A 26383-nucleotide genomic window follows, 5' to 3' on the forward strand; every position below is an offset into this window, starting at 1 on the left:
CCGAGAGGCTTTTCTGAGGGCGGGGGGGGGGGGGGGTTATGTCTGTGTGGCCTTCTCCTAGCCCCCCCCCCCCCCCCCCCCCGCTCCCCTTCTGAAAACATGCCTAAGGGTTGGGAGTGGCTGTCTGGTGTCGGTCTCGGCTTAGTAATTGACAGGCAACCTGTCCACGGTGGAGGTATCACACATGCGGTCGTTTCCGCTATAGCTAATGAACATCTCCCGTGGTCCGGTCAACGCTCACAGTGTGAGAGTCTGAGAAGCATGGTGGTACCTGCAGGGGTTTCTCACGTACATGCTGTGACATTCAGGGAGCGACTAATAAGAGAGACTCTACTCGTGTTCACGGAACTGCCTGTGCGCTTTTGACTTGCAAAACATGGGCGAGGAGGTCCCTCCCGTGTACTGTGAGCGGGGCCCTCCTGCTCTTCTGAGGGATACCAGTCGGCAGAGATCTCCTCAGAACAAACCCCGGGGACCCGCAAAGCAGCCCATTGATGTAATGCTGTTGCAATGGCATGAAAATGGGCAAAAAATGAAATAAAAACTCAACGGCACTGGAGGCAAACACACAATGTTCAGTAAAATGAGCATTGAAATGCATCTGGCACGCCATCTCTTAGACCAGGTGTTATGGCAGTTGCTATGGGGACACCAGTGCATCAAACAAATATTGTCCAGGATAAAGGAACGGCGAGCACAGACACACCTGCACGCAACGGACCGTGACAGAAACACAGTCATAACAAAAGCCCTGTTAATGTGGTTGTTAGTGCTCTGAGAGCCGCATGCTGGTGGCCGCTATCCTGCTGTTTATCCAAGTGTACTTGGAGTAAAAAGACTAATGCATGCCACGACCTTTGAAATAATACACTTTTTTGTCTGGCAGAGCAGAACATTTGGCCTTACTTCCTTGCCTACAGGCAGATAATCAATAACAGTCATCTAATCCCCCCCCTTTCCTTCCTTCCCTCCTTCCCTTTTTATCCTTCTCCATCTATCCACTTTCCTATTCATCTCTACTTCTGGGTTTTTCTTCCATCCGATATCATACTTCCACCGTTGTCAGTATGATCTACAGCCCTGCCAGACGCCCTGCGCCTGTTATTAATGCGTGGGCGCAGCGCTTAGTACATAACCGTGGCCTCCGACCATTACTGCAACCCCGGGGTGGTCCTCTCAATTCACGCGCTTATGCTGACCAAGTCAACTTGTAGGGGGGGGAGTGGGGGGGGGGGGGGGGGGGGGGGACGTACACCGCTGCACAGAATCACATCCTCCATTAACTCGGCCATATGAGTGGCCCAGCTGTGGGCTTTCCTTTTTTGAGATTACAGCTCCGCTTCTCGCCCTGTGGTCATAGCAACGGGGGTTTGATTGAAGACCGTCGAGGTTTTAGTAATACAGTGTACACGCTTTTTTGGTTCAGTGCTCATTTTAATGACACCGCCTCCGAGACGGAAAAACCAGAGAATTCGTGGAAAAGGTCTGTGGTAATAGGATGTGGCTAATAAGACAAGCTATCCCACTAGGTGCCGCGGAAAAAGGGAACAAGGACAGGACCAAATATCAGAAAGCGTGACGGTTAATGGAAAAAAAAAGGGAAGCAGCGCGGCGGTTTGCAAATACAATAATTAATTGATCCTCTCCACAACTCAAATGAATCATCAGCTGAGCTTTATTGTGACATGGTTAGTGTAATTACAGCAGATAGGGATGGCTTTTATGAGTTCCGGGGAAGGCAGTGGATGTAGTGGAATGTGGCAGGTTCTGTTAATTAAATCCTCACCGACTGGCCTCCTGTGACAGCCTTTACTTATTCTCTCGGCCCGAGATAATGAATAACACACAGGGCTGTCCACCGCTTCAACTTTTTTGTGGTTTGCAGAAGTGGTTGGTGTTCAAAAATATCAAGACTGCTGGATGACCTATTAGCTGCTCGACTCAAAAAGAGACTAATGCAATGATTGCATCTGTTCTGCAGAGCAGCAGAGGGGAAAGCTGTTTGATGGCTGGTACTACGCTGGGGTTACGGCAAATTAGCAGAGATCCAAAGGTTTAAAGCAAAACAAAATATCCAAGGCTTATATTTCACCGACCATTTTATTTGGGGGTATTTCTATTCGTACCAGCTTGGCTCTAACCACAATTCCATCAAGTTTGACAGGAACAAGCAAGTGGGTCAAACTAATTGGCAAACCTGCTGTGACACTGAGTGCTAAGCGGGGCCGTTCCCAATCCCAGAATGCCAGCTCAGTCAACCTCCCCTTGCCAAAAAAAGGTTAAAAATATTGATGCTGATGTAATACATGAAAACTCAACAGTGCCTTTGACAGCTGTAAGCAGACCGATCAAGTGCAGCCTTTAAAAAACAAAAAAACATAGCTCAACCGCTTAGAGCGAATGGGACTACGGCTCTTAAACACGAGGAAAATGTCAAGCTTAAGGCCAAGCTATAAGGCCGGTAGTGAGACGAGCGGTTCTCCCCGGCCTTCTATGGCCCAGTGGGTGAGCCGGCAGGGGGTCAGGGTGAAAGGACTCCCATTAGCCAGCTCATTGAGAGTAAGTATTAGGACCCCCCCCCTCCCCGACATGCAGTGGGCCCATCCATCCAGGGCCAGGGGAGCAGTTTACTCACTGGCCTGCAGAGCTTTGAGAAGGACCTCGCTACTTACCTGCTGGGGTTTGGTCATTGTTAACAAATAAAGAAATGTCAGGCGGGGCTTTTCTGGCGAGCACCGCGTGTTGTTTTTGCTTTATAGTTCCTGTACGGAAATAGAAAACTAATACTGCGCAGCAAATGCGAGGGTCAGTAAAAAGTCAGAAACACAGTCTGAACCACCACATTTCTACCGTGGTAATCTGTTGAGATGACGTGTGGTACTAAAGGAGGGGAAACCATTTGAAACTCTATTAACAGTGAAAGCACTTCAAAGCAGCACCACCAACTAATGCGGCCTCAAATTACAACAGTGAATCAACTTGCACTGCTACATGCATTAAGATTTATTACATCTGCTTTTCTGGTGCGTTGTCTAATCGAATGAGTTTTTGTATAATTCTTGACAATCATCTGTACAAAGCCAACCAAAAAAATAAGAAATACACTAGGAGCTAGGGCTAATAACACAAAGCAATTGTTAGAAATCTCTTTGTTTACTCTTGGGTCTACAACAGGAGTAATTCTTGCTACGGACTGTTGTACATTCTTTATTAGAATTAGTCATTTCACCCTACTTCCCATTTACATTGTAATGGTTTTTCTGTGCCGTGAAAAGGGAATTAAATGTGATGGACCTATTAACAACGGTTGGGATTACAAAAAAAGAAAAGAAAAGCAGAACAGTTAGAAGAGGTTGAACCATGGCTGAGCACAAAAAAAACATTTAGCCAAAGTAGGAAAAACAGCACCAAGTAATGAAGAAATTGATTCGATCCAAAAATACGCTGGAACATTCTGCGGCCTCGCAGTGCAGAGGAGGGAGCGTCACGTTTGACCCTAAAAATATTAATTAAGTTCGGCTGCACGTTTGTGAGTGAAGGTTTCCATCCCGCCCGTGTGTTCATTCATGCTCCCGGAACAAGAATATTGGATCTTGGACAATCTCTGGTCCAGGTTCAGAGTGAAAACCAATGAAAAAAATAAAAAAAACACCAGGGCTCAGACAACCATGAGTGTCACACACACACACACACACACACACACACACACACACACACACACACACACACACACACACACACACACACACACACACACACACACACACACACACACACACACACACACACACACACACACACACACACACACACACACACACACACACACACACACACACACGTAGAGAACAAACACAAAATGAATCAATCCGGGGCCTCGCTGCCCCCGACACTCCAACGGCGTCGCTCTGTACACAGCGCGCGCGGCGAGGAACACTATTGATAATCACATCAGTCACGCCTTCGCAAGCAAGTCTTGGGTGAAATCTGCAATTGAATAATGACGGCCTGTTTCAGCTGTTTGGAGGGCGGGGGGAGGAGGGGGGGGGGGGCGCAGATATGTACCAGAAGATGTCAATTTGCGGATATCCCTGTCGGTTCCAGACGATGTGCAGACACCAAAAAAGGATGTGCACGACTTGTCACATCTCCGATATCCACTGAAGCCCGGGGACATAATCCAGATAAGGTTCTCCGCGTCCCGACCATCAACGCTGGCGATAACTTCTGATGTTTCAAAAAAAAAAAAAACTGACAGGTTGCAGCGGCGCTCTCAATAAATGTGTGAAAGCGGAGGCAACAATGGATACGTCGAGCTCTTCCTGGGTTTCTCTAGCAAAAGCGTCGTCTATTTCAGGCGTTACTGTTTGAGTGTGCACTCGGCCTGAGGTTTAACCACTCATGTGTTCATCGACGCCTTCCCCCGAAAGATCCAAATTGACATCATCATCATCATCACCTACTACTTACTCTGGGAAGATTGCATTTACAGTCTGTTTGCAGTTTTCCTTCGAGCAAATGGGTTCTTTGGGGTGGACACTTTAAAACAGTCTGTGAACAACGCTGGCCCACTTAAAACAGGATGAATACATCCCAGCATTTCCTTAATACCTTTCAGCATGTTGGGTTTTGCCAAAGTGGTTGAAGTCACGGGATGTATTAGAGAAATGTAAATCCGCTGGGAGAGTCATTAGGGCAGGCTGCAAGATGTGATTTGAGGTTTAAATGCCAAATTACATGCTTTCAACAATTCAGAAAGTGGTGGGAAGCAGGCAAAGCTGTAATGATCCAGTGACTATTTAAGAGCTGCCAAAAAAACAAAACACGTAAACTTCCATTTTATCCCCATACAATTAAAAGGTCTGGCTCTCTTAGTAAATGTTATTTTAACTCATTGACCTCTCTATTGGCCCTGAGGCATTGATCGGCCCTCACGGTGCACACTAACCAGACGCTGCAGAGACATCGGTGGCCGAGTGAAAAGGATGAAAATGTTGCCTCAAACCAAGAATGACTCCATCCAGATGTGTAGGCTCCAAATACACCGGACAGTTCAGCCCAATGTCAAACCAAACTCACGCGACAGATCAATTAACCGGTGTTAGTCGAGTGAAAAAATATGATCTCATTCCTATTACCTCAGTCAACTTAAAAAAGAAAAGATTCAACTGAAAATAATAAATTACAAAAGGTGTGTTTGCCATTGTTCCACAGAGAAAGACTAGCCGAGGGTCAACCTAACAACAAGCTTGCAGGGATTACAGAGTTAGTTTTCTGTTCAAGGACGATTCAGCAGGGTGGCTGCTGCAAATAAACTCAAACCCCAAAATCAACACACCCCCTTATTTATTTACAATAAGTGTTTAGCACCCCCCACCTTTCAAGCACCAAAGTCCTTGAAAGTGAGGGTGCGAGGGATGCAGATTGCGTGACCAGGAGGGTGCTTCCACCGCGCCATATTGTGAAAGTCCTTGGGAGAAGCATGCGTAGACAGAGGCAGTTTGTTTCTGTCAGTGCTGCATGTGATCTACGACGCCGGGCCTCCAGCCGGCAGATGGTCGGGAGAAATTAAATCTGTGACACAGGCCGACACAATGGAGCTCAGAAATACAGTAGGGAGGGAGGGGCACACCTGTAGCGCACGGTGTGTGTGTGTGTGTGTTATGACACCCCACCATCCCCGCTCCTGACACAGGAGTCAAACCGGTTCCACCCTGAAGTCAAAACAGACTTTCACACCCTGGATCAGTTCAGTGTGAAAAGCTCAACGTGGACCGACCACTCGCTCTCTTCCCAAATTGTGGCTTGAACATTGCAGAGAGAGAGCGAGAGAGAAAGAAACAGCAGCTACACAACGGAACTTATTTTTGGTCATTGTGGAGGATTTGATTAGCGCGAGGGAAAGGATTAAGTTGCCGGGGAAGCGGGGGCCTCTGTATTGAATCATTCCGATGCAGCGCGTGTATTTATCCTGTCACGGAGGGGGGGGGGCAATCCGATTCCCGTCCCGTTCATTCAGTCAGGCCCGTGGTCCGCGCCCGCTCGGCTCCTGAGATATTCATTAGGGGCGTTGTGCCCGCTGCACGGTGGGTGGAAGGTAAACGGATGCCGAGCGAACACAGGCCTTTTCTAACCAGTGAGGCTGTAATTTGTTTACTGTCACCAAACACAGGGCCACTAAATACATTCAGCGCAGCGGAGCTGGGACACTGAATTCCATTTGGAAGCATTTTGAAGTGATGGGTTTTAAACACCGCTGCGTGATTATTGCCTCGTTCACAGTTCTTAAATTAAAAGAGGCATAACATGGACTCAGAGGCAGCGCTCCATTAATATTACAAAGTCTGTATTACTCCAGAGTCAGGCGTTTGACATGTTTTCACCTAGCAAGCAACTCTTCTCTTTCTCTCCTCCCCCCCCCCCCCAGCGGAGAAGCTTTAAACGCTTGCATATCTCTCAATTGACCTTTACAAAACATTCTTTCCCCAGCAGAAAAAAGAAAGAAAACGCACCGCCGGGTTACTTTAAAAAACAAAAGGAGGGGGGGGGGGGGGGGGGGGGGTTCTGAAGGACAACCTTTCTAATTCTCGCTCTGATGGTGGACTTTTTTTTTCCTGTAATGACGGGACTTTTGATCTGGTGCCGTTAGATAACACTCCTTTCCTGCCGGCCCCCAAAGGACAAGACGACGCAGCCGGGTTCCGGCGTCGACGCTCTGAGGGAAAGATGAGATTTCCAGCTTTACGCATGTTTTGGAAAACAGAAGCCAACTCGCAAGCTGTTAATAACAATGTTCTCTCAGTTGTGGATCAGAGCGTGTACATTCAAGAGGTTTGTTCGACAATTCGGCTCTGGGTTTAAAAAAAATAAATAAATAAAAAACGGAGTCACTCTATCCATCCCCCACAGCGCCTCATCCGTTTCATCGTCACCATTAGTCTCATGACACCACCTTTTTCATTTCATTTACATTCCACATGCTCATCGGATGTTAACAGCGAGGAAAGTATGAAGCATCGCCTTCACGTGGAGAAGTGGCAGCACGCCGCCTCGAAGATGGATGTCGGGAGCTGAGATGTCTTTTCTGGCCGGCAGTAGTTCATTTCATACATCGAAGGGACAAGCACCATTTACCTGAACATTTACCGAGGCAGTTCTGTTGGGGGGGGGGGGGGGGGGGGCTGGTGCACACGAGGTCAAAACATTCGGCATCGTTACCCAAGTAATGAGTCATTGTTCCCTGTGGCCATCGCTCTATACCACGCCGCAACTCCAAAGCCACACCGACCACTATAGTATATATAGAGAGAGCTAAAGAGGAAGCGATGCTGATAAAAGGCAGAAATGGAAATGAAAGGAGGGGGGAGGGGGGGGGGGGGCAATTGGGAACGAGCGGCCGACGGCGATAATATTTCTCAAACATTCCTCCACCGCTCGTCTCAGCATTGTCTGCATCATTATTTTGTATCTATACAAATCACACCTGCTCACAACTGACTGATTCCATCTCTCAGAGCGTCGCAGAGAGAGAAGACAGCATTCCACTGCATGTAAGTATGTACGTGTCTCATGCAAACACGCACATACACACACAATAACACAATGAGGGCTGGCTGAGCAGACTTTGGCCCCACACGTAAGTCTCAGGGGTGGGACCTCTCCGGCGGGGGCGGTAGGAGGAGGGGTGGGGGGGGGTGGGGGGGGGGGGGGGCGTGAGAACCGCCACGAAAACAAAGAGCAGGGCTGTAACAGCGTGACAGAATTACCGAGTGACCCGGGACTCACGACTGAGAGAGCGCTAAAGCCTCGCTCAGCTGTGGCCCGAGAGCACGCCTCCGCAATTCCCAACAGGTGAGCGGCACGCTACGGCCACGCAACACGGCTTGTGGGAAAAAAAAAAAAAAAAAAACATCCACAGTGGACAGGAGTCCAAAAACAGATCATTTCCATACGACTGGTAACATTCATCTGTGTCACTGCCCGACTCAGAGAGTGGATCCACTGCCGGTGAAGTGAGAAGGTTCAGGGGAAACCGATTGGACACAACCTTCGTGTTTCTAAGCAAAGAGAAATGCCTCCGAGGGAAGACTGCTCGGTTCCTCCTTCTGTTAAAAGTTGGCAGAACTGGCACGATTTTGTATTCGGCTATAAAATTCCCAATGCAAGCGATCCAGCCACAGCACTTGTGAACTCTGGTATTTTAATAACACAGCGTGCATTTGAGCAGAGTGAAAGCGTGTGTAACTATAACTAACCATATGAATGTCTAAATCCGTATTTTGCAGGATTGGCATAACTAAATAAAGAGCCAGTATGCGAAGGAATCATAATTAATGCTCGACCTTCCTTTGCTCTGCTAAAACCTATAATCCAGATCGACTCGTATAATCACTTCACCATTCTCACTGCCGCTCTGGATGAGCGTGCTCAACGCATTATGTCAACTTTGTGTACTTGGAGTCACGTGCCAAGTCTCAGGCTTTTCTTTCTGAATGCAAAAACACAAAGTTCACGCTGACCAAGTCATTCTTTCCGAACTTTGTTACAAAAGCTCGGGCCGTAACATTTTTCATTAGATTCAAAACAGCAACATTCTCACGTGTCACACGCCGCCGCCGCCCCTTCGGGGAGGAGGATCATTAGTCCCCGTCTGCTTGGTGCTGCCCCAGTGTTTTCTTGGTTTCTGCTGCCGATATAAACTTGATGTATCGCTAGGCTACCAACAATAGTCCAAAAATAGAGCCGAGCAGACAACATTGCTCCGTGAGTGTCTCTCTTTGTACCGAGTTAGCTTGTTTGGGTGGTAATGCGCGTTTCTGTGATGGTGTGCATGTATGAACAGGCTGGGAGTTGTCCAGCACATCCTCAGGGTGCTGGAGGGTTGTTTTGATTAAATATGATGTGTGGTTGTGTTTTCTACCAGCCTGTGTGAAAACAAAGGGCCACTTTAAGGGTCAAAACACATTTAACAAAAGCAGAACCACTTATTTAAGGAATATATTCATCACTTTCACTGGGTTTTTTGAAGATGTTCTTTCCTTTGTACTTATCAATAATTCACCGTCCCTGTGAACTATATTCTACATTAACATAAATTCCAACGATTTAAAGTAGAAAATCACTATGAAGGTGTTTCTGATCGGAACAGGTGGAACCGCTTCAGAATCAATGATAATGCAACAAGCTTATATCCTCATTATTAGCAGTTTTGGAATAGATTGGCTTGTCTACTGGGAACACATTTTTAAAAAATTGACAACGTTTGAATAATGACCTCTTTGGGTATTAATACCCGTCTCTCTTCACCTGGCTAAAGAGCCCATGAAGACTTCCACTTACATTTCAGCAGCCACGCGTTGACTTTGGCGCTCTGCCACGCCGCTCTGAACATGAAGAGCAAAACACGAAGCCGTCCGCACAGAATTCATGACCTTCAATTGTTTCTGTTCGGCGCCGCTTTTTGACGCCGTCGCTTGGTTTCATGTGATTCGAAAATTACATTGATTGTGTGTATCAAAAAAAGAAAGGAAGCCATGTAAAAAGATAAATCAAATGATTCTGACTGAAATTCATATGAAAACTGGACCTTCGGTTGTAAAGGTCAGTCTTTCTGCTACGAATGTATGCAGAGGGACTGCGTGAAGCGCGATGGATTAAAGCCTCCATCATAAGCCAAGCGTCTGAATGGCTCTTGAACTCCGGATCGAGCGGCATCAACACGCGGCTCGGGATCACAGAGCGAAGGTGACTTCATGCCGAGCACGTCAACCCAGCGGTTGCTCCACGTTGGGCAAGACCCGCCTCCGTCTCTCTAGCCCGCTCGCAATCTCTTCTTCATTCAGGACATGTTGGCGCAGTTTGTTTGTGCAGCATTCCTCGCCATACGGTGCAAAGGAGAAGCAGAAAGAGAAAAAAAAAAGAAAAAATCCCTTGGGGAAGATTACGCAAGCGCGGCCCATGATATCATCAAACCAGCTTGGACAGAAGGGGGAAAGGGAAGGGTGGGTGTGAGAGGGGCGGGATGGAGCGGCTGGGTTTGAGTGAGCGGGGGTCTGCTTTAATGTAACGTACGGCTTTTAATCTTGCTGCTGGCGAGCTCTGGAGCTTTTTTTTTTTTATTCAAGGTTTCTAATGAAATGAACCCCTGCTGCGATGAGCACCCACATGGAAAAAAATTACAATCAATTAAGGAGGAAATTCACACTCACAGCTCAGCGATACGGAAGGCCGCGCACCGCAGAGGGGCATAAATCACACACATAACTCTACGGGTCGGGAAGGGAAAGGGTTCCATGGAGGTCGAAACAGCGGCATGGCCGCACATGTTCATCAGCATTTTCTCCTGAAGTTCTAAGGATAAGCAGGGAAACATTCTCATGTCCACCATCTATTTAAGTCATACGTCTTTGTGATCAGTCGTTTTTTCGGCTTCCAGGTCACAAATGTTCCGTGTTGCATACCGGACAATTTTAAAATGCATTCCTTGCATTTTTTTTTCTGGCCTGTCTAGTTTACATTGAGATTATGCTGATCTCCTCCTTCCTGACACCAATATCAGGAATCCTCCGTGTTTGCAAACGTTTATGTTTTTGAGTGTTTGAGGCAAACGCCCATATTTGCGTTGGGATACATCGGACACAAAGCAGAAGGGGGCCAGGGTGAGAGAAAAGAGTGAGAGCAAAAGAAGGAGAAAGAAACCCTTACCTTCCAGCACTGTAAGCTTGGCATTGATGTTGATCTCGCCGGCGCTGTTGGTGGCCGTGCACTCGTAGATGGCTTCGTCCCTGTGTGTGCGCAGAGGCTGGATCCGCAGCACGCAGCCCGAGCCGTCATCAAACTCAATCGCCTACGAGGGCCAGGCCAAAGCAAAAGGGCACCAGTTTTATTTCCAGGGGCCGCGGGTATATCACTCTATTGCAACACATAAATAAAATCCGCTCCATGTGGGGGAAGGAATCATTTTCAAATGTGTTAGGTCCGAAGCCTTATCGGTTTTGACAAGAATATTTTCATTTCCTGGTGCAAAATGTCAGACTTTCGAGAAGTAGAACAGAAGTCTGTTCTCACAAATATATATTCATTTCCTCTCGAATGAAAATCCGCGCTGATTTTTTTGAGACAAAGTGGTGTACTGCAGCACTCCAACTGGTTTTATATTAAGGAATACCAACCAGGAGTGAAAGAGCACCCCCCCCCCACCCTCCCCCGGCTCCACCAACTAAACTAAACTGCAGAGCAAAGACTGGACCACACTTCCTCATCAGAGGGAGGTGAAATAGATCAAGTGATACATCAAGGCGGCGTGTGGCTAGCAGCGGTGGAGCTGAGGAGCAGGAGGGGAAGGATGAGGCTGTGAAAGGACTGAGAGAGATGAAGAAGACTCTTTAAATCAAGATGGAAGGAGATTAAAGAGAAGGGAGGCCCGGGCTGGTCTCGCCCGGCGAGGGGAAGAGCCGCTGCGGCGCTCAATAATAGGGGCAATTGATTGTGAGTGCTGTGCGAGTGTGTGCCAGTGTGTGCTCAGCGTAAGCGCCGCGCCGCGAGAGCCGGAAGGCCGTCTGAAGACCAAGTAAGTATCGTTTGAGCATGTTGTGCTCGAGCACCGACGCGTCTGTGTGCGTGTGTGTGTGCGCGTGCGTGTGTGTGTGTCTCCACGGGTGTGCTCGGAGGTCCGAGGGTAACGCACGACCTCTCACCTCGAAGCGCTGGGAGCTGACCCTCTTGCCTTTCTTCCTCCAGGTGATCCTGGGCTTGGGCTCCCCGGTGGCCTGGCACACAAACGACGCCACTCCTCCCGAGATGCCCGTCTGGTCCTCTGGGGATATGACGAAACTCGGCACGCCTGAGAGAAGATGGCAGAAGGAGACAGCGAAGAAGAGGTGAGGGAGAAGGAGAGCAGGAGGGAGGGGGAGAGATGTGGGGGGGGGGGACGTTAGTGTCTTCTACCAGTCACATTTACATTTTCAAACCTGGTTATTTAAGGGCATCATTTCTCCACACAAAGGGCTAAAATGAAAAATCCCACACAGGAGAAACATCTAGCATTTGTTGGGCTGCCTGCCTGTCACTTCATCATGTTCAATTTCTCTACTCGGCATCGACATTCAATTTCAAACTGCAGAGTTTGTAGAGCTAAAAACCACGAGGCTGCGCGTCTAGCTCTCAAACGAGAGGTAATGCATCAAAGGATGGAACTAGATGAGCAGACAAACTCCTTCACAAAAAACTCAAAACCCACAGAAAGAAGAGCAAGTTGCTGGTGAATTAGACACTGTGGGAGTTGATTTATGAGGCATTAATTAGTTCAAACAAGGCTCCTAGTGTCATGTGACTCTGAAACCTTATTGTGACCTCTTATTATATTATTCTTTATGCCTTGGCGCAACAACACACCTATCGAATTTTCCGTTTGCCTTCAGGTTGATGTTTTTTTTAAACCAAGCACCACACCCAACACCATTGTGCGCGGGACAATGGGTTGCGTGTGTGTGTGTGTGTGTGTGTGTGTGTGAACGACAGCCTGTCTCAGGTTGAAGCCACAACGAGCGCACCTCGGCTCCACGCAATAGCCAGGGTGGGCAAAGCCCCGACGCCACGGCCTCATTACCGCCTCCGTCAGCTCGGGTTTCATCTCCAGAGTCGTTAGGGAGGGAGGAGGTGAGGAGAGAGCGAATCGTTACGCCGTCCCAGCCCCCCCCCGAGCAGAATCCAGCAGTGGCTTTGTGCTCTAATAGCACTTTGGTTAAGGGGGGGGGGGGGGGGGGGGGGGGCGGGATAAGGCCTTCAGTGAGAATATTCTCCATGTCTAGGAGTGGCAACGTCAACCTCTGCCCTCATTTGGCGAGTGAGAGAGGGGGAGAAGTTGTTGCGTCTGTCATTGTTCCTGAGCTTAGCAGGTACCAGCAGCTGCCTCAGTACTTCTATTGACTATCTGACAAGGTTGGGGGTCACGAGGGATGGAAGACGGCCTTACAGAAGACAGCCTGTCACGTTGGCAAAAGAGATTAAATATAAGATGGTTCTGGATGGTTCTTCGCCTTTAAAAAATTAAATAAATTCACGGGAAGCCAAAAATGAAGAACAAGAAAAAATCCCATCAAATGTCCAGCATTTTACATAACACTGAAGTGCGCTGTAGTGCAGCGCGAGTGGGCAGCCCCGTGTGCTCGCCGACACGCCGTAATCCAACACGAGCACCCGTCCTTCTGTGACCTGGGACCCCTTCGCAGTACCCAAACCCACCTGACATTTGAATGGTATTTTCATCCTGCCGGGGACGAGGCGCTACCGAATGGTTTCCAACTGCGCCCCAACGCGGCGGTGACACGCGGAGGCGGCGGCGGCGGCGGCGGGGGAGCTGTGCTAATGATTCAAACCCGATAAGCCTTTGGGAGAGTCTGTGCGTGCTCTGGGTGGGTGAGTTTGGAATCCTCCAGATGTGATTATCGACGTTACTTCCAAGAGATCCTGCCAACATCTGTCCACAGCAGGAGCATTTAAGTTGTGAGGGGCTTTTCCCACAGTGAGACTCAGGATCGGGGGGCGTCAAACAGATCTCGTTTTAGGAAAAGGAAGTAAGCTCGTGTGTTTAAGTGAAGAATTTTAGAAATCATGAAGATTTTTAAGGATAAGACGGAAAGAGAAAACTGGCCGTCGCTGAGCTTTTTCCTGTTTTAAGCCTCTTAAAAAGCCCCGAGTCGCCATCGTTAACCTTTGACCAAACCGCGAAAGCTACGCAGCACTCGTTAATCCAGATCCCAGGAATGCATTCAATCACAACATCAAAAAAAAAAAAAAAAGGGTCCAAGACGACCCCCCCCAAACCGCTGCCTAGCAGATGGGCTAAAAAGTTCCCCCTATACACTCCAAAAGGCAGGAGTGTTTATTCTTCCTCCTTCTCTCTGCCGGCGTGTCAGTTCTTTTCTTAGAGAGACAAAATCCAGACACGACCCCGTTTTTTTCTTCTTCTTCTTTTTGTTTCTTCGCCTGCGTCCCACCTTCCCCGGCTGTCAGCCGCTTGTCACACGGAAACAATGGCGGGGACGAGGTGGAAAACACATACACCTGCCTATGCAAATCCTCCCTTCCAGCCGGTGACTGCGAGCTTTGAGCCGCGCTTTTTCTAGGCTTTGATACTTTGCACTGAAAACTCGCATCTCGACACCCGAGGCTTTAACGCGGGCTCTCTTCTCGCTGGCAGGTGTAGCAAGTGCTGCCACAACTGTCAGGCCCACTGTGGGTTTGCTAGGTGTTGTTGAGGTTATCGACTCGTAAAAAACGTCATATTTCTAGCGTTTAGTTCTCTCGCTGCAACGAGGCCGACGCACTGCTCTGATGGCGGAGGTTAACGCGCAAACGCGCTGCGATGCAAATGAATGAATAATCAAAAGCAGATGAACTTCTGGATCACGAGTCAATCGCTCAGTAGTTTGGCGGCGAGGAAAGACATCGCGGAGGGATCGGCGTGAGGAACTTATTATGGATAGTGGTGGGGGGAAAAAAAAAAATAACATTTGTTTGTAGAGTTAAGAGGCTTTCATGTTCCAACTAATGAATGGAATAACTTAATCAAAGCAGAAAACACACGCGCTAATAAGGTGTTTCTTGAATCCACACACACACAGAGGCATGATTATCAAACAAATCATTTAAAACAGTTATTATGGAAATTAATGCAAACCCTTTTAACGCCTTGCGTCTATTTCTGGTTATTAGTAATAAAATGCAACATTTAGTAATTATGTTGTAGGGGGTTTTTTTGTTTGTTTTTTTACACATAGCCGGTGTATTCTTGCGTATAATCACAACCATCTGTGCTCGATGGCCTTGAAAAGTGATCTTGAAGGCAGGCTATTGTAAATATCTGCTGGAGACCCTGGCGATGCTGCTGACGGCTCCGTGTGGGAGGTCAAGCAGCTTCTCCCAGTAAACAATAAGCCTGCAGGCGTATTCAGGATGACTGAGGTCATCGCAGAGATAGAAACTTTCAATCTTCCCTCGATACAGCCAACGGTTTTGGGAGGGGTAATGAGCTACAGCCCGGACAAAAACGTCATCAAGGACAGCACCAGTAATTAGGTCTGGATGAATAAGCTAACACGGGTCACATAAGACACGGGACAAAAACGGAAGGAGGTTCTGCTGAAGACATTGTTTTGCTGTTGTGACTCCCTAACTGCACGGCACACCTCAGCTCTCTCCCCCTCTCTCTCTCCCTCCCCCCCTTTCAGGGGGCCTCAGAGCAAGGCTTTCTAATAAATGCAGAGACAGCAGGGAGAGTCGTGCAAATGGCACTTGTGTGGCGAACAATTAGTGTATTCCCAAGCCTGCCAGAGCGCCCAATGAGAATCACTCTGTGGTGTAGAGTATCAGGGATCGATACACAGAGGGAAAACCATTTATTCTCATAAATAATTGATTAGTGCGTTATCATTTTCATGAGGCAACACTTAGCGGAAATTTGTCTGATGGCATCAGCTCTGGTTGGATTAAAGGAACACTTTCATTAAGGCCTTTTTGGGCCATTAGCAGGCAACTTGTTTGCAATTAATTCCATATGAAGCTCCCTCCCCTGTTATTTACCCCAATAAAGCCAACTGCACCTCAGGCTGTTTGTTTAACCAAATGAACATTGTGTTTGTTATCTGCACTGTTTTACAGCTGAACTCAAAGCATTTTGCATTGTGTTTTTACCCCTCAATGTTTTTAGCTCAGACAATTGAGCTTATATCTTAAGCTTAAACGCATACATTTTTGCAGACATAATGGTCTGCACCAAGAACATCCTGGTTTTAAACTGGGACAGTTTTCTCCTTCCCCCCCCAAACATGCTTGAACATATAGTTCAGTTTTGGTGCACTTTCCACTCCCACTGGTTGACAGTCACTTCACACTGCATTCATTCGTCACCAGGCCCGGGCCGAAAGGGATATATATGTTCCTTTAGTTGGGAAAATGATAGCATAGTGGCAGAAGACTGATGGTGCTTTTAAAGCTTTATCAGAACTTCAGTGAAATGGCAGGAGCAACTGCATTCATCATGGTGAGATACCATGCTTAAGACAAAATATCTACTGAGGAGCAAGGCGAAAGAGAAAAACATCAAACTTCCAATGCCCCCGTGGACCAGGAGACGGGCTTTCTGTCGGGCCTTCCAGCCTGCAGTGAATTATTCAAGACAGCGGAGAAGAACAAGAACTTTAAGTGCAATTACCCTTCACTCCCCTCTTCCCAGTGTGAGCAACATTAATGTAATGGCTTTCATCTTCTCAAGCCGATTATGAACAAGGGGGGGTCTCTCTCAAGTCTGTTCTCTCCCTCTCTTCTTAACTGTCAGTCAATATATGACATTTGCAGAAAAGAAAAAAAAAACTGCACTTTGGTGGCCATTGTATTTAAATACTATGGTTCGTAAAGCAAGAGGATAAATGCTGCAGTGCGTACTTTGTGATGGTGATAGCGAGGAGATGAGTGTTACTTTGTAATCACATAACTGGAAGGTTTTAAATTACCTGGCGTAAGAGATGGAACGATATAGGATTCAATTGCGAATATAGTCACGAGGTATAAAAAAAAAAAACGCCGCTCGCTATGATGGTAAAGAAAACATACTGTACATGTTAAGCATATTTTATTAATGGGGAGGCATTCATCATTTCTGATAACATTTTCAGTAATATAGGTTTTTAGCACAGGCTTTTAGACATTAGATAAAGCTCGACACCAACGTCTTTGTCATATTTTTGTGAGATCACACTCATTTTGCTGCACTATTGAATAGGGAGAAATAGGCCACTTTAATGAAAATGATGATTATACAAGGAGGGCAAGCTAAATTTCGTATATTACAGTCCATGTTCTCTGCTGATTGGACTCTGACCATATCATTATCTGAGTGGATGCTCCGCCACACGATGGTGACAATGCAAATGTCAAATGCTAAATCACTCCTTGTCTCCGATGACCGGGATCATAATGAGGTACGTGTCCCTCACCAGGAAGACAAGCCTGCCAACGCCGCGGCCGAACTGCACAGGTCGCCGCTGTAGTCCATGCTCATTTCACCCGCTTGATGAAATGTCGCCATTTGCTCCGTCGTGAAACTAAGCGCTTTTGGGTTTTTTTCCCTTTGAAAATCTGCGGAGGGCCGTCTGAGCGTGGCATTTAGAGGCATGTGTGGGTGGGTGGGTAAGAAAATACAGCGGCTTGAATACGTAATAAAGCACCTAGCAAGACATCTCATGGAAATCCAAGCTCGTCTGTAAAGTTGCTGTGGGAGAACGAAGGGAGATTCAGGCCAAAGGATTGGGGGGGGGGGGGGGGGGGTCCTTGTTAATGTAGCTGGGTGAAGCCCAATGGTCACCTTGGCTCAGGCCCTGAAATTAATAGAGCCGTGTGGAAAAAATGTTAAGTGTGTTTAGTGATCCCGGGAGGCGGCGGGGTGGGGCTGCTGAGGGGAGGGTTTCGCAGCTGATCCTAGCTTCTCCCGTTTTTGGGGTTAGCTCATCATCCATCACCAGGCAACCCCCCTGGCGACCCCACTAACCTCATTAATTTGCCTCTTCTAGATTAGCCCTCCCTCAGAGACCACAAAGAGCCCCTGCCATTGTTCTCATCGTCTCCCCCACACGGTCCCGAGGTCTTCGGTGATTTAACTCTCCACTCGGCAAAATTGAGGGAGAAATTAAATTATGTTACCGTGGCAACATAGAATAACAAAGATAGTTTAGTCCAGCAGGCGGCTCTCCAGCCGCTTCCCACGTGATTCGTCCGTGCTCCATGCTCCTACGTGTCCATTGGGGGGAGATGCCTCGGACTACGTTTTGGAGGATGCTCCAACAGTGAATGACGCTCGGGTGTATGACATCATGATATGATGGGCCAAAACATTACTATTTCATGTCAGTCCAAACAAGAATGCTACCAAACAGCTGATTGGGCACAAATGAAATTACCATCTACCCTTGCTGTACATGTTGGATTATTTCAATTCAAAGGAATGTAGGAATGTAACAGGTAACAATGAGGAACGTACGCGCCTTCCATGGATTCAGCAATCGGAGTGAACAGGGACCTTAAATGTCTCTCTCCAGCTGTCCTCCTCCTGAAGGACACTGGCGGTTCCTGTCGTCCTGTGGCATTGCCAAATATGGCACGCGGCAGAGGGTTTGGGTGACTGCCTGTGGCTCTGCGATTGAGCTCCATAATTAAACTATTAATCTCACATCATTAACCCCACGGCGACCCTTTCCTCAGTCCACTCTGACATTGCTGCGCTGGCTTATGAAAACAACTTTCCATCAAATCTCTCCAACCTCTAAATTGCATTCTCCATCTCGCAGGTGTTTTCCACATATGCGCACTCCTTTCTTGGTGTGCGCTCGCCTTTTGTTGCGTCCTCCCTCCACCGTATCCCTCCCCGATGCGTATGATGTGTGCGGACCACAGCTGTGTGCTAACTGCATCACTCTCCAAATGGCTCTCCAAGGTGGATATGGTTACTTTTAATTAAAAAAAGAATCAATTTCTATCCCTGTCAGTTTTAGAACTCTGTGACCATATGGACACTAAAAAAAACAATCAAATTTCCCGGCACCCAGCCCACCCCCCCCGTCTGGCCACCCCTCTCAAAACCACTTTGGCACTTTAATCAATCACATTAGTCCATTGCAGGAACTATCAATGGTCAAATCAATCTACAGCGCTCGTCTTGCGGGTCGGTCTATTTGGGGTATTACATGTATGTTTACCACTTTGCAGTTTATCCGAAACATAATAGCGCCCAAAATTGCCCTGCTAATAAAAGTTAACAAAGCATAATTAATGTATTGGTGGGACGTTAATAAGAAACTAAAAGGTTGTGGCGTGTGGTTTGATGTAAAAAGTCAAAAGTAAAACGATGGTAATTATGGTCTCATTGTAATCTGCCACTGTGAATTAAAAGAGCGGGCTGGGATACAAAGGCCTCGGTGGCCCCGCCTCCCGCTGAAAGCCCCCCCAAGATCGCAAGCCGAGAGGCACGAGGAGAGACACATACATCAAAAGCTTATTAAAGCCAATGAAATAACTCACAACGACAGCACTACAAAAAGATAACCATTACATTTATGTGGCGGCTGTGCGTGACTTTGAGGCTGACCTTGGGGGTCGGGGGCCCTGGCGTGCACCAGGAGGCTGTATAGAAAGCTGGTGGATTAGGCAGAGCTCCCCGGGGATCGATGAGACGTCTGCGAGCGGCGCTCAGAGTAATCGCCCTGCACTGCGCGCCTACTCAATGGCGACGCAAGATGAACGACGTCACGCCGGCCATTACATCGGCGCTGCTGCCCGAGGATGTCTCGCACATATTTGTGCTTCTACATCCTGAGGAATTGTACCACCTTGAGTATTATAAACAAACAAACAAATATAGATCACAACAACAACTGTTGAAATGATGATGAGCCAGCAATGCACTGTGGGTAACTTGGAGGTTTTATACGAGGAGGAGACAAGGGCACCAGACTGAACCTGTGTAATCAGAATCTCGGCAGGCCCCCCTCGCCCACGGTGTCTGTCTGGTGTCTGCCTTGTAATACAGGAAATCCAAACCAGAACTATCAAGTTCACATAATTAAGTCGCATAAAAATTACAGGCTGGATCAAATGCGCGCAACCCTGCCATTAGTGGTGGGTGTTATTTTGCCCCCTCAACTGTCTTATTTTAATTCTATGTCTGTTTGCTTTGCAGTCTGGGTAATAGCAGGTCTGGGCCTTTTCCCATGTGTGCTTACATTAAACTCTAACCGCAGGCTAACCTCGGACCAGAGCCGTGCTCCTCTACAAGTCCATACCTTTATTTTATTTATTTCACAAGTTTTTCATTTATCTCAGCTCGTTTGGGTGTATTGTTAAGGCTTGTGTGCGCTTGTCACTGGAGAGTATCCTTGACTCTTAATTAATATGCTCGGCTCTGGCTTTTTATTCGTATACGCTACGATTACCTGAAAGTGAGACGGGGGCAATCTTGCTCTCATAGAGACGGAGCAGAAAAGTGTGTATTTACAAGAGTAAACAGAGAACGTTAAACACAGTCATATACAAGTTAGCGAGCTGTTTCACCGCTGGGTGTGATTCTTTATAAATACAACTGTAGGGTTTGGTGACTAAAGATGTCAAATATAAATATAGGGAGGAAAGAAAACTGCACGGTAGCAGCACAGTTAATTCAAATGCAAGGAGATCCTGCACTGTCAAGAAAAACGCTATGGAAATAATTCACTGGACCATCTTTAATGAATTATTCCTACTTTATTTCCACTCTGGAGTACTCTATACTGTAGGGGATACCTAAAAAGTCTAACTTTGTTCGGTTACACATTACGCGTTGCTCAAGGACAACCTTGCCAAAGGACAAAAAAAGGGGGGGGGAAAAGACGAAGGTCAGGTTCACACTGATACAGTGGAAACATCTTGACACACCGCGAGAGACAGAGATGATGACACAGGGCCGAGAGAGACAAGGCGGAGGGTGAACAAAAACAAATCCTACTGGACCCGCGTACCAGAGCACGGGGCAGTTGGCTCGTCCACTTGTGGGAATGGGAGGGGTCAGGGTGTAATTGAATTACAGTGACCCCCCCCCCCCCCCCCCCCCCCCGTGACAGCACTATAGGTGAAGTCATGTGCCGAATTGAATGTGTCCCTGACCCCGTCCACGACGGGGCAGGGCTTCGTGGCTGATCCCGGGACCCAAAGCCAACAGTCGCACACATCTGAGCCGGAGGGCGTCACTCAGAGCGACAGACGCGGAGGCCGACGCAGCAGCGCTCTGCACCCTTATTTTTAGCCCAAATTCTAAAGCTCTCCATGCATTGAGACGCGCCGTAAGCCGCGCTGCTATTTGTGCCTGTTGGAAGACACCAAATGTAAATGGAATCTTTCTATTTTAAATTCACTGCCTAGGCATGAAAATAGCATCCACTGTGAATGTCCCTCCATTCAATTAATGTAGTGTAACCATGTTAGTGGGCTCAGTTCAAGTGACCATCATTCTGTGAGAACACCCAAGAAAGGGCAGCATTTGTTCACCTGATCACCAGTGGATCCAATAAACCTGAAAGCGGTCTAAAAGAAAAGCGTTTTATACCATCCGATTGTGTTTTGTTGTTCACCCCTGTGCGTTGCAAATGAGGGCTTTTAACCCTCCCGCCGTCCAATTAGTTCTGACGCTGTAATCAGGTCGCGTAAAGTGAAGCAAAGGCAGCTCTGCGCAGGTTACTTACTGTCTGCCTTGGAGGAGAACACCATGCAGCAGAGCAGCAGCAGGAGAGGCAACGCCTCTCTGGGCAGGAGGGGCACTGCCAGGCGACGGCTGGGCCCCATGTTCAGAGTCGGCACTGCTCCCTCCTCAGTCCCCTGCTAGACACGTCCCACTCTGACAGGATCAAAGACTAACACCTGGGAGAGAAGACACACGCAGAACAGGAGTAGCGACATTAGTATTCAAACCCGCTGTACATCTGCATATATTTGAATGAGCACAACAAGGCGGTTAGGCGGAGGTATCAAAAGCAAGTCACGGAGAAGGAGCGCGGGAGTTGGAAACCTCGCGGATTTGCAGGAAACGTCGAGCGTGTGATCAGAACAACGAGCTCTTTTGGTCACGATCAACAAAACACAATAAAATCCCGCTCGGGGGGCAGATGAAGAACACAAGACGGGCAGACGTAACGTGCAAACTACTCAGCAGAAGAGTTATGAAACAAAGGCGGTGCAGCGCGAAGGGGAGAAGTCATGGGGAGGAATGGAAGGGAGAAAAGTGGGGGGGGGGGGAAGCTCCCCAGATAGTAACCCCCTCACAATGGGGGTCGGTTCAAAACCCAGAGGACCTGCTGAACGCCGCTCCCCGAGGGGCCGCCCACTCAATGCTCCCCATCAACAAATTGAAAAAAAAAAAACGCTCTCTTCCAGATGGGTTCAAATCACCCTGAGTGCCATGATCTCATAACATGACAACATGTATGCACGCGCACACATTTACATACAACACACCCCAAGGGGATTGCGGAGGGTCAACAAAGCGGCCGCAGGTGCACCACAAATGAACCACGATTAACGGGGCAATGAAAGAAAGTGGTGGGCGGAGGAACACAAACAAGGGCCGTCCCTCAAATGAAACGCAGCGCCATTGATCATTTGTGTGTGCAGGATTAGATTTAGTGAACAAATGACTGAGCCAGCTTGTGATTGCACGACCTTCGGTTTGTTAAAGCCTGCAGTTGAATGTTTATTATAAACATAGTGGGTGTGTTTCAGTTGAGCTGACTAAATGTCTTAGCCATACACTTTTGCCCATGGAGTAATAGATATTACTATCTCTCTCGGTCTGAATTAAACCACTCCAGAGGACTTTTGGAAGTGTCCTTGACAGAGATTCTGTCTTAAGCCATTACAAGAAGCCTTTTGAAATAGAATGGAAAACGTCCTGGGGAGTTTACAGTGGCAACAGAACCCTGCTGGTGGCTAATATTTGTGCTCACTGTGTGGAACATCTGCGGGCGAGTTGGGTGGCCAGTCAGCTTTAGTTGTAAGCAGTTCACTGTCAGGTACACAATGCCTGCAGTATGTTGTGGTAAAAAAAATAAAAAACAAAAAAAATACTTTCCACTCGTGAGCCTGTGGAGGTGTTGAGCAGCCAATTACTCATGTGTCTATTTCGATGCGTGTGGAAACCCGTCGGGCCACTCTTTGACCGAACCGAGGAAAGCGCTGCTGGCCACAGATCTTAGGAAAGGTACATTTCTGTGGTGGCTTTTCTTTTCTTTTTGTCTGAGTAAAATGACACCGCGTGTGCGTGAGTCACGGTGTGTCGGCGCCTCGCCTGGGCACGGCTGCACACAGGTATCAGTGACCGTACCAACGCAGGGCATTCGTGTCTATTTAGCTCATTTCAGCTTGCGTCTCAGGAATTTCCAAACACTGTGCGTGTGTGTGCGCGTGCGTGCGTGCGTGCGTGTGTGTAGCAGACGTTCCTGCTGCGCTCCTTCTAAGCGGCGTTATGCATCTCCCTGCATGCAGACTTTTGGAGAAACACCCACAAGTGATGAAAAATAATTTAGCGCCTCTGGCCCCCCTCGCGCCTTACACCTTCGCCGCTAATGAGAACGCGGCTCGTCGTCGGGTTGTGTTAAGCTGCGACAGTGTGGAGAAGGGAAGGATACACAAATGCCGCCCCCCCCCCCCCCCCCGCAAACAGGATTAAAGACATTTAGGCCTCGTCTTTATTTCAACTTAATACCCCGCTAGCGTTTGCAAAATGAGTGGAACCCACATCAAGTTTGTTGGCTGACAAATTTGTTTTGACACTGTTTTATGTACGCCAGCGTTGCGTGGCGTCGGTGGGGGGGGGGGGGGGGGGGGGGGGAGAGTTGGCTACTCGCCGTGCTCCAAACCCTTGGCGGTGGAGGGATATCTTTTACAGCAGATGCTCTTCATCTTCAATGAGACAAATTCCTAAAGCAAGGTTTATTTCTTTATTTATACAGCCCCTTATTTATCCAAGTGCAGCATGGTGCCTCCCAGCTGCGCGCACACACACACACACACACACGCCATGTGCGTTCGTGCCGCCGCGGCGGAAGTGCTACTGCAACGTGGACGGGGCGCCAACATGGAAGCGGTGCGGGTGCTACTCGGAAATCGGAGTACACGGGAAACGTCGTCTGCAGCTGTGCGGGGGAGCCAGATAAAAAAACAATAAGGAGGTGTAGGGGCGGATGGCTGAGATCATACGGGAATCCTTGCGTGTTGTTAACGCCTGGTTGGCGTGTGGGTAAGGGCGGAACGAGGCTGTGACACAGACACTGTTAACCCTGCACAATTGGGTCTATGATGATCATCATTATTTCAAATTAAAGATGTCAGGTACAACTTCACTTCCATCCAAGTGGTCAAAACAATAATTTTTACTCTTTTCGTTGTCTTCTTGTCATGGGATTTTATTCCGAACCATTCATTCAGCAATTATTTGGTTTTCGTTGATGAAGAAAAAAAAAAAAGGTTGCCTAAAAATAGTTCCCTTCGACTCGTCATCCCTTAGTACCACAAGTGTTTAATAAATCCAAGCTGAAAGCTTCCTCGGCTCACAATTGGCTCAATGTTTAAGAACAGCTCCTTTGAAACCCTCAACAAAATGTGAAATGCAGGTGGTGACACACACACACACACACACACACACACACACACACACACACACACACACACACACACACACACACACACACACACACACACACACACACACACACACACACACACACACACACACACACACACACACACTTTGAGCGGATCAAGATGTTAGGATTATGTATCCTATATAAAAAGACAAGTGTACAGTGGTGCCATTGTATCCTAACACACAGGCATATATATAAACACACACTATAATACAACCAGTAAGAGAATTAGTGCAGTAACTAACAAGTGAACCCCTTAAACTATACATTCTAGAGGACCAAATGCACCTTTTGAGAGAAGCGAACGCGTCGTGAAAAAATAACACCTATCCTGCTGGCCTGCTTGCCGCCCAGACATCAGGTGCCTGTCATTCAAGTCCTAACCCCCAGTGTGTGTGGCGAGGGAGGGGCCACCCATACAGACACTTGTCTGGAGGCAGACAATGACGAGACGGAGCGAGGCACAGCTGCACAGAGCTGAGTAAACACAGCTATTACACTAACTACAGGTAGCATCTCACACTCCGTAGTTTCCATCCCTCCCGCTCGTGTTCTCTCTTTCTTCCCGTCTGTTTTTTTTTAGGGTCATGGGGGGGGATCAAATATATAGGTAGTAGTGTGGGGAGCTAATCATGGAGGTGATAAACCCCCTTAAGCAGAGGCCCGGCGCGCCGCAGCGGCTCCATAAACACGGTTTTAAGGTGAATTTCGACAGCGGAGTTTTGGCCCCTGATTAGTTTTCCGTGGCCTTGCACGGCCAAACCGCACACGTCTGTGCTCCTTTTGTACCCCGGAGCCGCTCAGCCACCACAAGACCCCGGGAGACCGACTGCGGGCCGACGAGGCCCCGTATTGTAAACTGAAAGTGCAAAGTTGCAAAACGAGCCTTTCCCTCCGACTCAAAAAAGCCTTTCTCTATTCACATTTTTGGGGCGTGCCTATTTTTGTTTCTTCTTCTTCTTCTTCTTCTTTCTGTGCTGAAACAAGGCCCTGCATTGAAAATGCACCTAACAAAGAGTAATGTCCAGGTGCATGACCTCGCCTCTCAACAAGATGCAAAGGCCGCAGCACATCGGCTCCACGGCGTCGATTGGCATTTAGTGTGGTTGAGTGAACGTTTAACAAAACTCAAGCACCTCCATAAATTGCCACTGACGCAGGGATTTACACCTCTTGGTGGGGGGGGGGGGGGGGGGGGGCTACCAATCTTTTCAGCTGCAAATCAATCTTGGAGCGAAAGGTGATATGTATTACACAGATATGTATTACGCCGAGTAGAAGAGACATACCAGAGTGCCGCTTCCATTTGAATTTATTGGAGAGTGATTATTGGTCGTTGTCGAGCTGCAGAGCGAGGAGAGAATGACTTGCACTACAAAGTGCATGAGCAGGCTCGATGTAAAACAGACATTCATCAAATCACCGTCATGCACTGCATACCTGGAGCACCAGAGTGGGCGAGGAAGCCTCCTGTAAAGAAGCATCGTTCTCAAAAACATGCCGTTATGCTAAGGACTCGGATCGCATCTCATCTCCTTTGTGTCTGGCTCTCAACTTGTGACATTTTCATTTGATACCGATGGTTTTATTAAACATTTATGTTTTCCTTTGCTTTTCGTAGCCTCAACCTCACTGGTAAGGCCTAAATGCAACTGATGGAGTAATACAATCTTTGTATTCAATTGAGTGAGTCTAAAATGTTCACCGGCTCAGTTCATACACCTGAAAAACTATTGAAATGTTTTTGTGTTTACAAAGCAGAGCGCTCTACAAATGAATTACGGCACGGTTAGGAATGATTCAGCGCTCTGGCCAAACATTAAAATAGCAATAGACACTGAGACACATTCCCGGCGTGTATATCAAGAGGAAATGTACACTGTCGGGCAAGAAAGACGGCAAAGGTGTCACCACTTGATGGTTCGCTCGCAGACAGATGGTGCCGTAAAATGACGAGGCAAGCAGCACAGAAGGCATGGAGAACCCCCCCCCCCACCCCCCCGTCCCTCCTAAAAACGACTACTTCCCCACCCCGCTACCCCCTGGGCAGAAAGCCTTGTCTTAGCAGCAGAGCTCCGCCCACCGGTAGATGAGCCGATAGCGGGACCTGCAGGGGTTAAAGCTCGGGATGTTGGGCCAAACTCGTGTGAGAGACGGTAGGGGGG

General features: G+C 48.0%; 1 protein-coding gene across 1 annotated transcript in view; it reads right to left on the bottom strand.

Moving 5' to 3' along the window:
• The window catches only part of LOC119209392 (receptor-type tyrosine-protein phosphatase F), a 133578-nt gene that overhangs the window by 66756 nt on the left and 40439 nt on the right, over nt 1–26383 (bottom strand). The window contains exons 2-5 of the mRNA XM_062557561.1: nt 21264–21438; nt 11697–11842; nt 10705–10846; nt 9362–9370 (exon numbers count right to left, since the gene is read on the bottom strand). Coding sequence (XP_062413545.1) covers nt 9362–9370; nt 10705–10846; nt 11697–11842; nt 21264–21363 — 397 coding nt within the window. The 5' untranslated portion in view covers nt 21364–21438. The remainder of the gene's footprint in view (nt 1–9361; nt 9371–10704; nt 10847–11696; nt 11843–21263; nt 21439–26383) is intronic.

Source organism: Pungitius pungitius, chromosome 15 (assembly GCF_949316345.1).
Source record: "Pungitius pungitius chromosome 15, fPunPun2.1, whole genome shotgun sequence".
Classification (NCBI taxonomy): domain Eukaryota; kingdom Metazoa; phylum Chordata; class Actinopteri; order Perciformes; family Gasterosteidae; genus Pungitius; species Pungitius pungitius.